This window comes from Geospiza fortis, unplaced genomic scaffold (genome assembly GCF_000277835.1).
Source record: "Geospiza fortis unplaced genomic scaffold, GeoFor_1.0 scaffold112, whole genome shotgun sequence".
Classification (NCBI taxonomy): Eukaryota; Metazoa; Chordata; class Aves; order Passeriformes; family Thraupidae; genus Geospiza; species Geospiza fortis.
In genome coordinates this window covers 24086457-24098853 of record NW_005054298.1, presented here as the reverse complement: position 1 = coordinate 24098853, position 12397 = coordinate 24086457, and the positions used below count along the sequence as shown (strand labels likewise).

The 12397-nt window shown below is 38.6% G+C and overlaps 1 protein-coding gene across 1 annotated transcript in view; it reads left to right on the top strand.

Moving 5' to 3' along the window:
- DYTN (dystrotelin) overlaps nt 1-12397 on the top strand; it is an 18203-nt gene extending 5806 nt beyond the window's left edge. Inside the window, exons 5-14 of the mRNA XM_005415920.3 lie at nt 161-249; nt 927-998; nt 1343-1506; nt 2355-2466; nt 4566-4711; nt 6300-6468; nt 8154-8224; nt 10226-10385; nt 11002-11473; nt 12046-12397. Of these exons, the coding sequence (XP_005415977.2) occupies nt 161-249; nt 927-998; nt 1343-1506; nt 2355-2466; nt 4566-4711; nt 6300-6468; nt 8154-8224; nt 10226-10385; nt 11002-11473; nt 12046-12149 (1559 nt within the window). The 3' untranslated portion in view covers nt 12150-12397. The remainder of the gene's footprint in view (nt 1-160; nt 250-926; nt 999-1342; nt 1507-2354; nt 2467-4565; nt 4712-6299; nt 6469-8153; nt 8225-10225; nt 10386-11001; nt 11474-12045) is intronic.

The following is a 12397-nucleotide window of genomic DNA, read 5'->3' as shown; positions in this document are numbered from 1 at the left end:
AAGGTCACAGCAGTCACTGAGAGCCTGTTAGGTACAAAATATAGTGAAACTTCCTGGAGGGGTTTCTTTGTTAGGCTGCAATTACCATAGCAGTTTGAAGATAGCTTGAAGACAGTTCAGGCTCTGCCAGGATTCTAGGGGTCTTTTTCTTTGTTTTCAGCTTTCTTCCAGTTTTATGCTGTCCCTGATGGGAAGGAGACCTTGATTACCCGAAGCGCCCTGAGAAGCCTTCTAACAGACTTAAATCAGGTAATGTCAGTGAAGTGCTGTTACTCAGCAGATTTTGTAGGAGTGTGCTGACCTAGCGGAAGAAAACCCCTCATGGTTGATACATTTTATGTTTGATTACCTTATGGGACTGAAGTTAATAGGACACTGTGGACATGGAGAGCTATCATGCAAAGTAGGTAAAAGAGTCAAATTCTGTCCTTTTTTTCAAAATAACCACTTTTATTAGTGAATGCCTCTGTGCATTCATGTTGCCTGAGCTTACAGATCCTGGAAACAGCTGGATATAACTGCTCCTAAAGCAACTCCAAACTTCAGATGTCTGTACTCACTAGAATAGCTTGCAGTTGCAGCAAGTTGCCTTAGCATTCAGGTATTTTCAGCTGAACTGGTGCTGAACATGGGATCTGAAAATGACCACTGGGATTTAAACTCGGTGTCCTTCAGTAGTATAGTGTGGAAATATAGTATGTTTATCCATTACAGTAAGTGAGTTGGAAACAAATCATTCTGACACACCCTGAACTGTGAAACTGCATACTGATGGCATGAATATGAACGGGCTTTCTTCAGAATAGTGTGTAAAATGGCATTGCTATAGATACTTCACCATCTGTGTGCTGTCACCATTGCAGCAGAGCATGATGGGAACATCTCTTTTTTATTGACGTGTTTCTGAGCCTTTCTTCTTGATGTAGATCCCAGCCATTGTGGGAGAAGGCTGCACTCTGTCTTGTGTGGAAATTGCGATTCATGACTGTTTCCATGGGGTGAGTGAAATTCTGATGTCCTGGGAAATTACTCTGAATGTTGCTGATTGATTAAAACTTCAAGTATATCACCACATAACATTCCCAAGTATCTACTTTTAAGAAGCAGGGCTGATCATCAGTCTCACAGTCTGGGAGGATTTGTATCTATAGAAAAGATGCTCAATAAATACTTCTGAGGACTCTCGCATTTATTCCAAAACCTTTGGAACCCAGTAACATTTTACATGAATGGAAAATCTATGCCAGCAAAATCCAATATCAGAGTTTTTATTTGAGATTGTAGATGAACCACCAGTTTTTTTCAAGTGAATGTATGAGCTTGAGACATGTATTTTTTCTAGGTTCCGAATGCAGCTATTGTTGAAGAAAAATTCCTGTCTTGGCTGAGATCAGAGCCTGCTGTTCTCCTGTGGCTCCCTACATGTTACAGATTATCAGCCACGGAAATGGTTTCTCACCAAGCTAGATGCAGAGTCTGCAAAGTTTTCCCTATTACAGGCATCAGGTGTGTCAGTGGTCTTTAGCATCCACACAATTAGTTCTTACCATTGTTTGCATACCTTACAGGCTGTAACTGATGTACTAAGTAACAAGCTTTGGAGGTACTCTAATTTAACCAGGAAAAGAGGGATAGAGAGAACCACTGCAGTCTAATGCTCAAGCCTTCATCCTACTTCTCTTTAGCTCACTAGCACAAACATGAAAACTGGCCAAAGGTAAACTGGCAGTCCAAACGTAAGGTCAATTAAACCTCTGTATCTCATTTCTTAGTTACTTTTCCTGAAACCAATTGTATTAACTGGCTCATTAAATTTTCCATCTTAGAATCTTTGTCATCTAATTAATGTTATATAATGGCATTGTGATGTAAAAAGAACGCTCTCCATTACCATCTGATCAGAATGCTCAGAAAAGCATTTTACTGTTACTATATTCTCACTAATTGTAAGCTTGCAGGTTTAGTTTCTTGCATTTTTAGTTTTTTGTTTGTGCATCCTATGTCAATATTACAGTTCCATGGAAGCAGCAAATAGAGGTAAGCTGGTGTGTAATAAGCATATGAAGTTGTAACTGCATTCTGAAAAATGGGAAATGGTGCTAGTTTCTTCCATGGACTGTATTTCAGTGCAGCAAATAAATAAGATCAAAACCACTGGTGGGTTTGGAGAAAAGTCCTTAATAATTTGGGAAAAATAACTTGAATTCAGAAAATGCTGAGGAAAGTCATTATTCCAACAAAGATGTTTCTTTGAATTTTAGAGCCCAGGGATCTGGGTTTCCAGTAATCAAGCTTACTTACACCAAGTTTTTACTTGTGAGGAGGTAAAGAAATCCTTTTGTTTTCCCTCACAGGTATCGCTGTTTAAAGTGCCTCAATTTTGACCTTTGCCAAGCCTGCTTTTTCACTGGCCGTCTCTGCAAACCACATAAGAGATCACATCCTGTTGTGGAACACTGTCTGCAGGTAGAGTCCTATTGTACTGATTCATTCCCTGTTGTGGTTCTTCATGGAGGCAAGTAGGCAGTGGATTCTTGAACTACAAGCATTTCAAAGTTATGTGAGTATTAGCCATAATGGCCATGACATATTAGCATTATTAGTCTGGGAATCAGGAGACAGGAAAAGGACAAAAGCAGGCTTCTAACTTTAGAATGAGTATTCTGTTCTGAAGTAACTGAATAGAGCTATGAATATCCCAGTGCAAGTCTTCATCTTAAGAAGTTTTATGGAAAATTTTCTGTTAGCAGATAATCCTTACACCTATGAAAATTCCCCTCAATGTCCCAATGTTCCTTCCTCCCAGTCCCAATGCAGACTCATCAAAAAATTCATTATTCCTAAAGTTATACAAAGTCCTGCATGAAGTGTCTTTCTTTTTCTCTCTCTTCTGAATGTCTTCAGTTTTTCCACTTTATTGTAAACCATTCTGACTCATTTGTCTCTGTCAGGGATACAGCACAAGGAGGCAACATGTGCCCAACTAAGATCACATACCTGGATTCTGTTACAGGGGCAACTTGTGCTATCATCACACTAGTGGCAAAGTACAACACTGGGAATTTGTATTTGGAAGACCAGCTCTCCTTTGAGCAGGAGATTCCAGATCTTACATACAGCTTTTTGTGGATCTGTATAACAGTATCCTTCTGTTCCAGTAAATGAGCTGAAAAGCACTTAGGAAATTTTCCCTAGAAACCTGTACTTCCTTTTCTCCTTCCCAATCCTCTGCAGTTAATATGAAAGATACCTGGGCAGCCAGTGTTTGCACTAAAACTAAAGACTGTTACTGCTCTTGTAATCACCCTTTGTCTGGAGTAGCATTAAACTCTTGCCACTTCATTGCTCTCTTTCTGAAAACAAAATCCTATGGTTTACGTGGTGAGAAATTACATCTGGATGCTCAATATCTGCATTAAAAATAACAGTTCAGTCCTTCAAATATTCTTCCTCATATTCCATCTGTGAGAAAGTAGGAAAATCAAACGTTAGCTAAACTCCTCATTAAGAGATTTCTAAGAAGAGACCTTAAAATTAGTGTGAACTGAGAGTGAATGGGAATGTGTGTGTGTAGAAGCACTAGAAGGAAGGACAAGAGATAAACCAAGGTAGGAGATGTTGCAGCCTGGATTGCAGCAATATTGTTGCTGCAGAATTGAAATTGAATCACTGAATTTAGATTTCCTTTATGAAGCCCTACTCTAACACAAACTCTGTAAATATTACTTTATAGACCAAATATTACAAAACAGGCTAAAATCTCTACCAAAATTTAAAAGATAAGCTACTCACTATGACAGATACCATTTTTGTATCTGTTGTGTGGGACATAAAATAATCAGCAGTAAATTGCTATCCCCATACCTTCCACTCTTAGCAGATGCTGTCCTTGTCTGGGTAAGTTTTCACACTGTCTTTATCAGAGATTGAGCTGCTGAGTGGGAGTTTGAAATATCAGCAGTTTTTCCTTACAGTGCTGACACCTTGTGGTAATGTTACTACCTCGTTGAGAAGCACTAGGAGGCATGTGGTGTGTTTTCTTTGTTTTCCTCTTCAGTCTGTCGGGGCTCACCCCACGTTCTGCAGCAGTCACCTGGAGCAGAATTGGTTGGTGTCCTCCAATAACACAGCTACTGAGCTTAGTTGTTGTAGTGAGCCTGACACTCCTGTGATAAATGGATGGGTATTTTACTGTATTCTGTGAGAGGAGGATGTGAGCCACAGAAGACTATATCTACAAATGCTTTATTCAAGTATGAAAGTATGTCTTCCTTAGATACTAGTCAGCAGAATTATTGTTGTGACTGTGACCTTAATCATTGTGTTTAGGCATTTCCAGGCTGCCTAACTTTGATCCAGTCAGTATTTTGCCTAAAAGAACTGGAGCTGCTCTTGCCTGTGGTCCTGCAAGCATTACCCACCTCATCTCCCCTTCTAGGGCTCAGATAGCAGCCATGAGCCTCATCAGATGATGAACAGATGGACCTTTGCTTTGGAATATGTCTGTTTCTGGGCAGCACCTGTTTGAAAAGGCACTTTCTTCTTTATTATCCCCGTTTCAATAGATGTCAGCAAAGGCGAACGCAAAGCACTTTCTCCGCACCATCAGGAACAACCTGTTTCAAGAGCGCTGCAGAAGAAAAGAGGCTCAGAGAAGGACAGCTCTGGAGTCAGTGGAGGAGAGGCACTTCCCTGCTCACAAAAAGACTTTGTGAGTTTTGGTGTCAGATGAATTTATAATCTCTGAATGTCAGGCTATGGGATATTGCTTGATTATGTCCTTTGAGTAAGGGATCTTGTTATGACAGATACCATGATTTTTCTATTAAAAAGGGAAAGAATAACTGAGAAGTTGCTGCACATTGTTCTGTAGCTTAACCATGGTTACCATGCTGACAACCTAATGATCAGTAGTCTTATAAAATATAACAGGCTTGTATTGTGCTTCCCTCCTTCCTTATGTTGTATTTTTCACTCTGTTCCATTGGTTATACTCAGTCTAGGGCCAAGCATTGCAAATATTTACTACCTTTACAACTGCATGGGTTCTTAAGCACCTGCTTTGTGACAAATCCATTGGAAATTAACTGTGAATACTTTCCACATATGACCCACAGTGCATTCACTGGCAGGCATTCTACTCAAGTCCCACTAAATTGCAGACCTGTGGAATCACTCACAATAGCAAGTAGATTATCTCACCATTCCTCTTCTTTCAGACTAGTTGTTTTGTGTGCTTTGGTTAATATTTAAAGTCATTACTGTATTTCCACTCATCTCAGTGGTTAATAATGAGCATTGAAGGTTATGCTGAGATTTTTCCCAATAATTTCTCCTTCCTTGCTATGAGATTTTGATTGATACTTCGGTATAGAAACTGAAGGGAATTATTATAGAAACATACAAAGGGTGAGATCCCTTCCTATTTGTTTAAAGATCTAGCAACTGTCTTCCATCTCATGTGTTCTCCCAATGAGGCTACAGTGAGGCTGAAATAGGGAAAAATGGTCAGTCCTGTCTAAAATAATTAATTTCATCTTTATGGAAGGAGGAGAAAAATCTGTTTATTAATCTGGATTGTGCTACTCTGGTATGTTTTCAGTTAGAAAACAATTTTTTAATATACTATAAGACCAATGGATGATAGTTACAGTGGTCCTCACGTAGAATATTATTTCAGTGTTTGTTTTTAGAATGTGGTGAAATGCAAAACATCTTTTGTTGCTAATATTTCCTCTCTTGTATACAGCAACAAAACAATATTTAATCATTTTGAATGGAATTTAATCTTTCTGGAATCAATTGAAATTTCTCTTTAAGTCTATGGGGGTTTGCTTACCTACTGCCTGGGTAGCAGTGAGAAAGAGGAATTTGGGGTTACTGTTACAGGTGTCACTGTGGGGCTGGTAAATATCTAGGCTTTTCCTAGCATATGATGGACTGAACAGCAGGATACTTTGTTTTTTTGTTTTTTTGGTTTTTTTTGTAGTTGAATTTCCTAATATATTTAACTCTTGGCTAAATGAAGGAAAAAACAAAGAAGCAAATTGCACTGAGAATAAATGGGTGGAAAGAATAACCTGTTGTTGAGATTCTGTTGGGAGAGTGGAATTTGTTTTCAGGAATTTCATTCTTTTAACCAAAATATGCCAGCATGCATAGCTAAACTTTACTTCTTGCTTAGTGAATAGCATATCTGTCTGTCTATTTACACTGCATTAGTTTTCTGCATTTGGGTCTTCCTGGGTAGAAAAACCATGAGTCCTTTCGCTACTCATTACTTCTCTGTTGGTATACAGTCCTCCTGTGGAATTCAGTGCTTCATCACTACCTGGTCCTGAAAATGTGTCTTTCCCAGTGGACAACTGTGTCCCAGAGTCACCCAGGTTCATACCTGAAAACAGGACTGTAATGCAGAAGAGTGAGAATAACAAGACGACACCAGAGCAAGGCAAGACAATAGCTCAGGTGAGCAAAACACGAAGCAGTAATAGTGCTAAAGCTGTGAAGAAGACCTAGCAAGTTAATTATCTAATTGCCTTCTAATTTCAATGAAAATGTAATGGGCAGCTTCACCTTTCTGTTAATTCCTCAGTTACAGTGAAAAATGTGGAATCGGAAAATTTAGTGAGGTTTGAATTTGTTGTCTTCCCAGGATTAGTGACTAACTCCTTGGCTTTCATGACCTTCAGAGGCACCTGTAAGAATATTTCCTTTGGGGTTTTTTGAGATGTCGTAGAGTAGCATGCTAAAGTCTAGATGAATCTGGAGTCCTCTCGCTATTCTGACAGTAAAAAAGGCCATCATGTCTTCCTACTGCAAGCAAATGTCAAAGAAGAATGCCTGAATTCTTATCAGACTCAGGCCATTTTTGTTACCATAGAAATAGCAAGAGGACAGAATGGGCCCTCTTAGGATAAAATCAGAGCAGTGTCCACTCCAACTAAAATAGCTAATGCACAAAAGGTCTCTATTAATCCATTCCCAGCTTTCCTCCAAAGAAACAATGTTAAAAGAGTGGGTAGGACAGTGTAGCTAAAAAAAAGTACATAGCAATTTTTTGTTTCTGTATTTTTTGAGAGGTTGGTAGCTCTGCACTTACTCAGAATACAGGGAACACTGGGTTGTGTTCAAACCAGTTTGTGTCATTCACTCATCCTGTTCTTCCTAGGAGCCAAGGGGTGCAGTAACACAATACTAGCCTCTGTGTATCATATCAGGTCACTCCTTTGGCTGCTAATCCTGTGCTGCCCTTTGGAAGACCTGTCTTTTAGAACTCTGCTGCCCAGCTCAAGGTACAGTGCCAGCCAGCAGATATCTGCACGAGATGTTGTGGGCAGACATTGCTTAAACATAGAATTTTGATGGTTGGCATTTGTCATTTTAGAAAACAGCAGGACAGGACTTGCATCCCTGTGCTGGGATTCTGTCAGGTGCTTTGTTCTCTTGTTTATCTTCTCTCTAGGCTGAGAATTCCTTTTGAGCAGTTTAATACTGATTTCTAAGATCTTATAGTGCAGATTATTTCCACTTTGATTGAAAAGATGTGGACAGTAAGTCCAATGATTGCTCTTAATAGAATCTATAAGTATGGAGGTCCTGGGTGATCTAGCTCTTAGTCTCATAATTTCTTGGCAGTCCTGATTCCTGCTCAACTTATGTCATGGCTCAAAAGTAACTTAGCTGTAAAGTGTTTGTCTCCCTGACTTCTGGGCTACTGTTCTCTGCATGGTCCAGAGAATGCTACTTCCATTTAAAGACCAGGAGTTTCTCTTCTTTCTTCTACATACAGTCTCTCTCAACATCTCCTTGTCTCAAAGCAGCTGTGGGACGTGAGCGAGATTGTTCCCATATCAGAATATTTCATTTTGCAGAAATCGGGAATATGGATTTTGTTCTATTTTCAAACAAATTCTCATACACTTAAATTTGTCATAGAACAAAGAATTTGTTCTATAGAATAATTTTCCAGCCATTAGAAATACTTTAATGCATCAGTTGATTATAATACATTAAATTAGAAAGATTAACTAGTAAATCTGTAGATCCACCAGTTCCAAAATTTGCCATGCACTCCTATAATAAAACTTGCATATAAAAATGAAATGCTATTGCTGATAAAGTTATGAACAGATACTTCCTTTTGTTTTTAGGCAATAGCCTCTTTTGAAGCAGATGTGTTAAAAATGCATGAATCCATTAAAAGCATTCACAGTGACAGCAGGTAGGTAAATGCTGTAGTAAATTCACTGAAGACAGGTGGGCATTGCTGCTCCAGCTAGAGGGCTAGAAGACAGATGACTTTTCCATACTTTGGAGATTTTTAGATTTAAAAAAATCCTACCAAATGAGGATGAATAAGGAAAACTCAGCAACAAAATTTTTAGATGGAGATCACTGGAAAAACAATGGTGAAACCAAACATTTTTTTATTTGCTTTCATCAGCATTTCTGCAATTGCTAGTTTACATTTCTAAAAGGAATTTTTCGACAAAATTATGTTCATCCACATAGAAATGTCAGAATAGCATACTTTTTCAATTTTTTCTCTGAATAAGGCTTAATCAAAACAAATTTCATAATTTGCATGAAGCTTTTAAGTCAAAGTAGAATTTATTTCTAAAAAATATGCTGTACAACAAATAGAGATAAATAGAGTGAATACAATAACTATAGGTGTAGAAGGTCCTTCTGATAGTCAAATCTTTGACACTGTAAAATATTAATTCCTAAATTAAAAATCTCTTGGGAGGCTTGTTTGCTTGGGTGACATGGCAGGGGGGAAGTTGGTGTGTGAGCTATGATGCTTGCCTTTTACTTGCATTTTTGCCTTCTCCCCATTAATTTTTGTAGTTGTATATAAATGTGCTCTATATAACCATGCCTGTGACCACTGAAAATGATGGAATTACAGTAAAGTGTAGAATTCAGTCCTGAATCTACTCTCTTTATTTTCTTCAGTATGTTCAGTTCTCTCCGTTCCTGTTCTGTTTCATTCCAAGTACAATTGCTGCTCCAAGTTCACAAAAGGGCACTCCAAGATTAGAGCTAAACAATTTCAGTTTCATTGTGGGTCTGTTCTCACTTGGGAAAATAAAGAGATATGGCAAAGATCTTCCTTTAGATTAGCAATCGCTGAGAGGATATTTGGGATGCCTGCTCCTATAATGCTGCTCTGACCCAGAGCTTATCATAGAACTGGGTAAATGAATCACATTACTCATGGGAAACTCTTTATTCTTGTTTGTGGACTGACTTCCAGCATTCACCTGTCTGTTCTCAGAACTGGACTCTGAGTTAGTTGAAGGAGGACAGCATTTTACAGTGAGAAGCCCTTAAATGTTGTTATAAAGGACCACTGTGGTATTAATTTTAATTTTAAATGGTCTGACTTGCTGTCCCATTCAGAAAAATCTTGCATAGTTCAAGTGATGGGGCTGTTGTCTCTAAGCCAAAGCATTACCACAGAAAGTGGATCAGGTGAACTTCTGAATGTAACTAAATATGGTAGATAACTATTTCAGATCTGTGATATGAAGCAGTTGGTTTATTACTGTAGTGTTAACAAACTTTACTGTCTGCACCTCAGCTGTGAGGAAAGCAAAACTATTTCTACCCTGCCTTCTTAGAGAAATCACAACTAGAACAGAATTATGGGTGGTATTTCTGTCATACTGTGCTCTTAGTAGGTAATTTCTAAATCTCTGTTGTACATAGGAGGGTGGCACTTCTGATTGCAAAAATCAGAGTGTTTTTTCAAAGACAAGTGGCCTGTGCTTGAAAGCAATTGGTATCATTGAAGAAACTGCAGAGAATACCACCATCAAGAAGAAACTCTATCAAAGGGGCAGAATCTGCTTTTACTTCCTTGTTGCCCATGCATGTAATGGGAATCTTTTGCAGGTCAGGGAGTTGCTATAAGTAGTTTGCTTCTATGCAGAGGAACTGTTATTGTCTCTCCTGTTGCAGCCACCTTTGTGGGAAAGGTAAAAACCCAAGATGCAAGGTTCAGACGTAGCCACAGTTTGACTCAGCTCTCATATTTCCTCATTTGGAATACTCATGTTCTTTTGAAATATTGGTCTCTAATCCCAAAGCTGACAAAATTTTCCTGAACTAGTAAAAGGGATGAAGTTTGTGCTAAAGTGTTTGTTCATTTCCATGAATGCATATATTTGTGTATCCCTGATCTAGCAAAAATCCCACCCTCCTGTATCTCTGGTAGGTACATGAAGAAGCAGTTCAACAAATGGAAAGACAAAATGCAATTTCTTCATAACTGCCAGGAAGAAAAAAGCTGCAAAATAGAGGCAAAACTGCAAAGACTGAGAGTAAGCCATAAAAACCTGCAAATGACGCTGCAGCACATGAAGGGAGAAGTAAAGGTATAGTGATCTATATATCAAGAATTGTCACAGCTATGAGCCATTACTGAACACTAACAATTGCTTTTCCTGTAGACCAGCACTCTTAATACCATTTCATACCCCTTCCAATTGTATTTTCAGTCATCTTACGTTCTTCTCTTCAGAGAAAGCAGATAAGGTCTTGGCAGTATGTATTTTCTTGTCATTCTGTGCATATCTGGCATCTAGCACAGATATCCATATTAGCACATTTAAATACTATAATGAAAATAATGAATATTCCAATAAGAGTTTCCAACAGAAGTGTTAGATACTTCATTGCAGTCTGTTCTTCAGAGAAGAGTCAAAAGTGCTGGCATTGAATAAATATAATGTCATTCCTAATTGCTGTCTTTTACTGGGATGTAATACAGACATCTTATAGAAAATATTTTATTTGTATTCAATTATAGTGATTCTTATCATTACAATTATTTCTGAGATTCTTAAAAGGCTCTTGTTTCATAGAAAATGTTTACATATTTTCCTCCTACAGCTTTTTTGTAGCATTTTCTGCAATACTGTTTTAGTACTACTGGCAAACTGAAATACCAATTATTTTTACAATTTATTTTCTGTGTTTTGTCTATTGTAGACCATGTTGCAGTCATCAGAGCATCCTTTTGCACAGTGTCATAACACAATGCCAAGCAATCCACATGTTCTGTTGGGAAGGAGAATGCAGAGTGAATTAAATCCTGCCCAAATAAGGCCTATTTCCAGAACATGTGCAGAATGGAGATCTTTGAATCCTCCAAACTCTGTGAATAGAATGCAGCTTTTACAGACACCTGAGGTTCCCACTGCAGTGGACTTCATGTTCTCAGATGACCCACTGGAGCCAGTGTCCCTGCAGAGTGACAAACCCTTTATGGGACAGCATAAACAAGCAAAAGAGAAACAAACATATCTGCCTAAACTGACAGAAAACACTCTTGGTAGAACGGGGAATACAGTTCTTATTCCCGCTGCAATGCAGATACCACCTGATGAGAAGGAAGTGAGAGAGGAATTGGAACTGCTAATGATGAAACTGAAGGATACATTGTCTCTACAAACCCAACCAGGTATAAGTTCTCCAGCCATCTTGTCACTGTTTTCTTACTTTCAACCCATTTATTCCATAATATTGTTCATAATCATGTAACCCTCAGAGGAAACTCAGAATCTTGCTTTAGCCTTTGTAGTATTATCCTGTATAGTGAGGTAGAGCATATTCCAAATATAGCCCCTAATTTCAGACTGATTTGGAACTGGATGAGTCAAAGCTCCTAAGAGATAATGAGTCTTGCCAGTCAATGAAGGAGCAAACCTAAACTGGTGAGGGCAGAAGAGGTTTTTGCTCTTGCCACTTCTGTGACTCTGTAACTATAACTCTAGTCCTAGGAGACTCCCAGCAGTACAAAATCCTTTTGTAATCAAAGGCCTTACACAGCAGAGCTTTGTTCAACATTCAGGATGCCTGAATGTTCAACATTCAGGATTCAACATTCAACTTTTGATAATGAGGATGTAATATGGAATATGACAGAAAAGGTTGTCCTTCTATAGAGTTATCTTAGAGATTCATTAAGAGTTTTCTAGTGCTCAGGCAGCATCCAAAAGCTTGGAAAGACTTAAAATTTATTCTGCTTTTCAGCCCAACAAACTGCTTTGCACCAGGAGTTCTTCTCTACAGCTGATCATGTTTGCAGGTCCTTTTCTGACCTCATCAACCAAGTAATTTCACCAGCTTGTAAGTGATGGGAACTACCATTCACCTTACAACTTCACTGAACTACTTAAAGGTAATTGATACCGTGTCTCTTAAAAGAGACTCTTTAAAATGTCTCAGATGTTGCCTGTAATAACACAGCATGACAGGTTTCTGCATTTACTGCCTTCACCTGGAACATTCTGGAGAGCTATATTCCTTTCCTGTTGGTGATTTCCAGCCGCTGTGCTGTGACTTTCTCAGCAGTGCAGATGATTGCCCATTTCTCTCTCTTTAG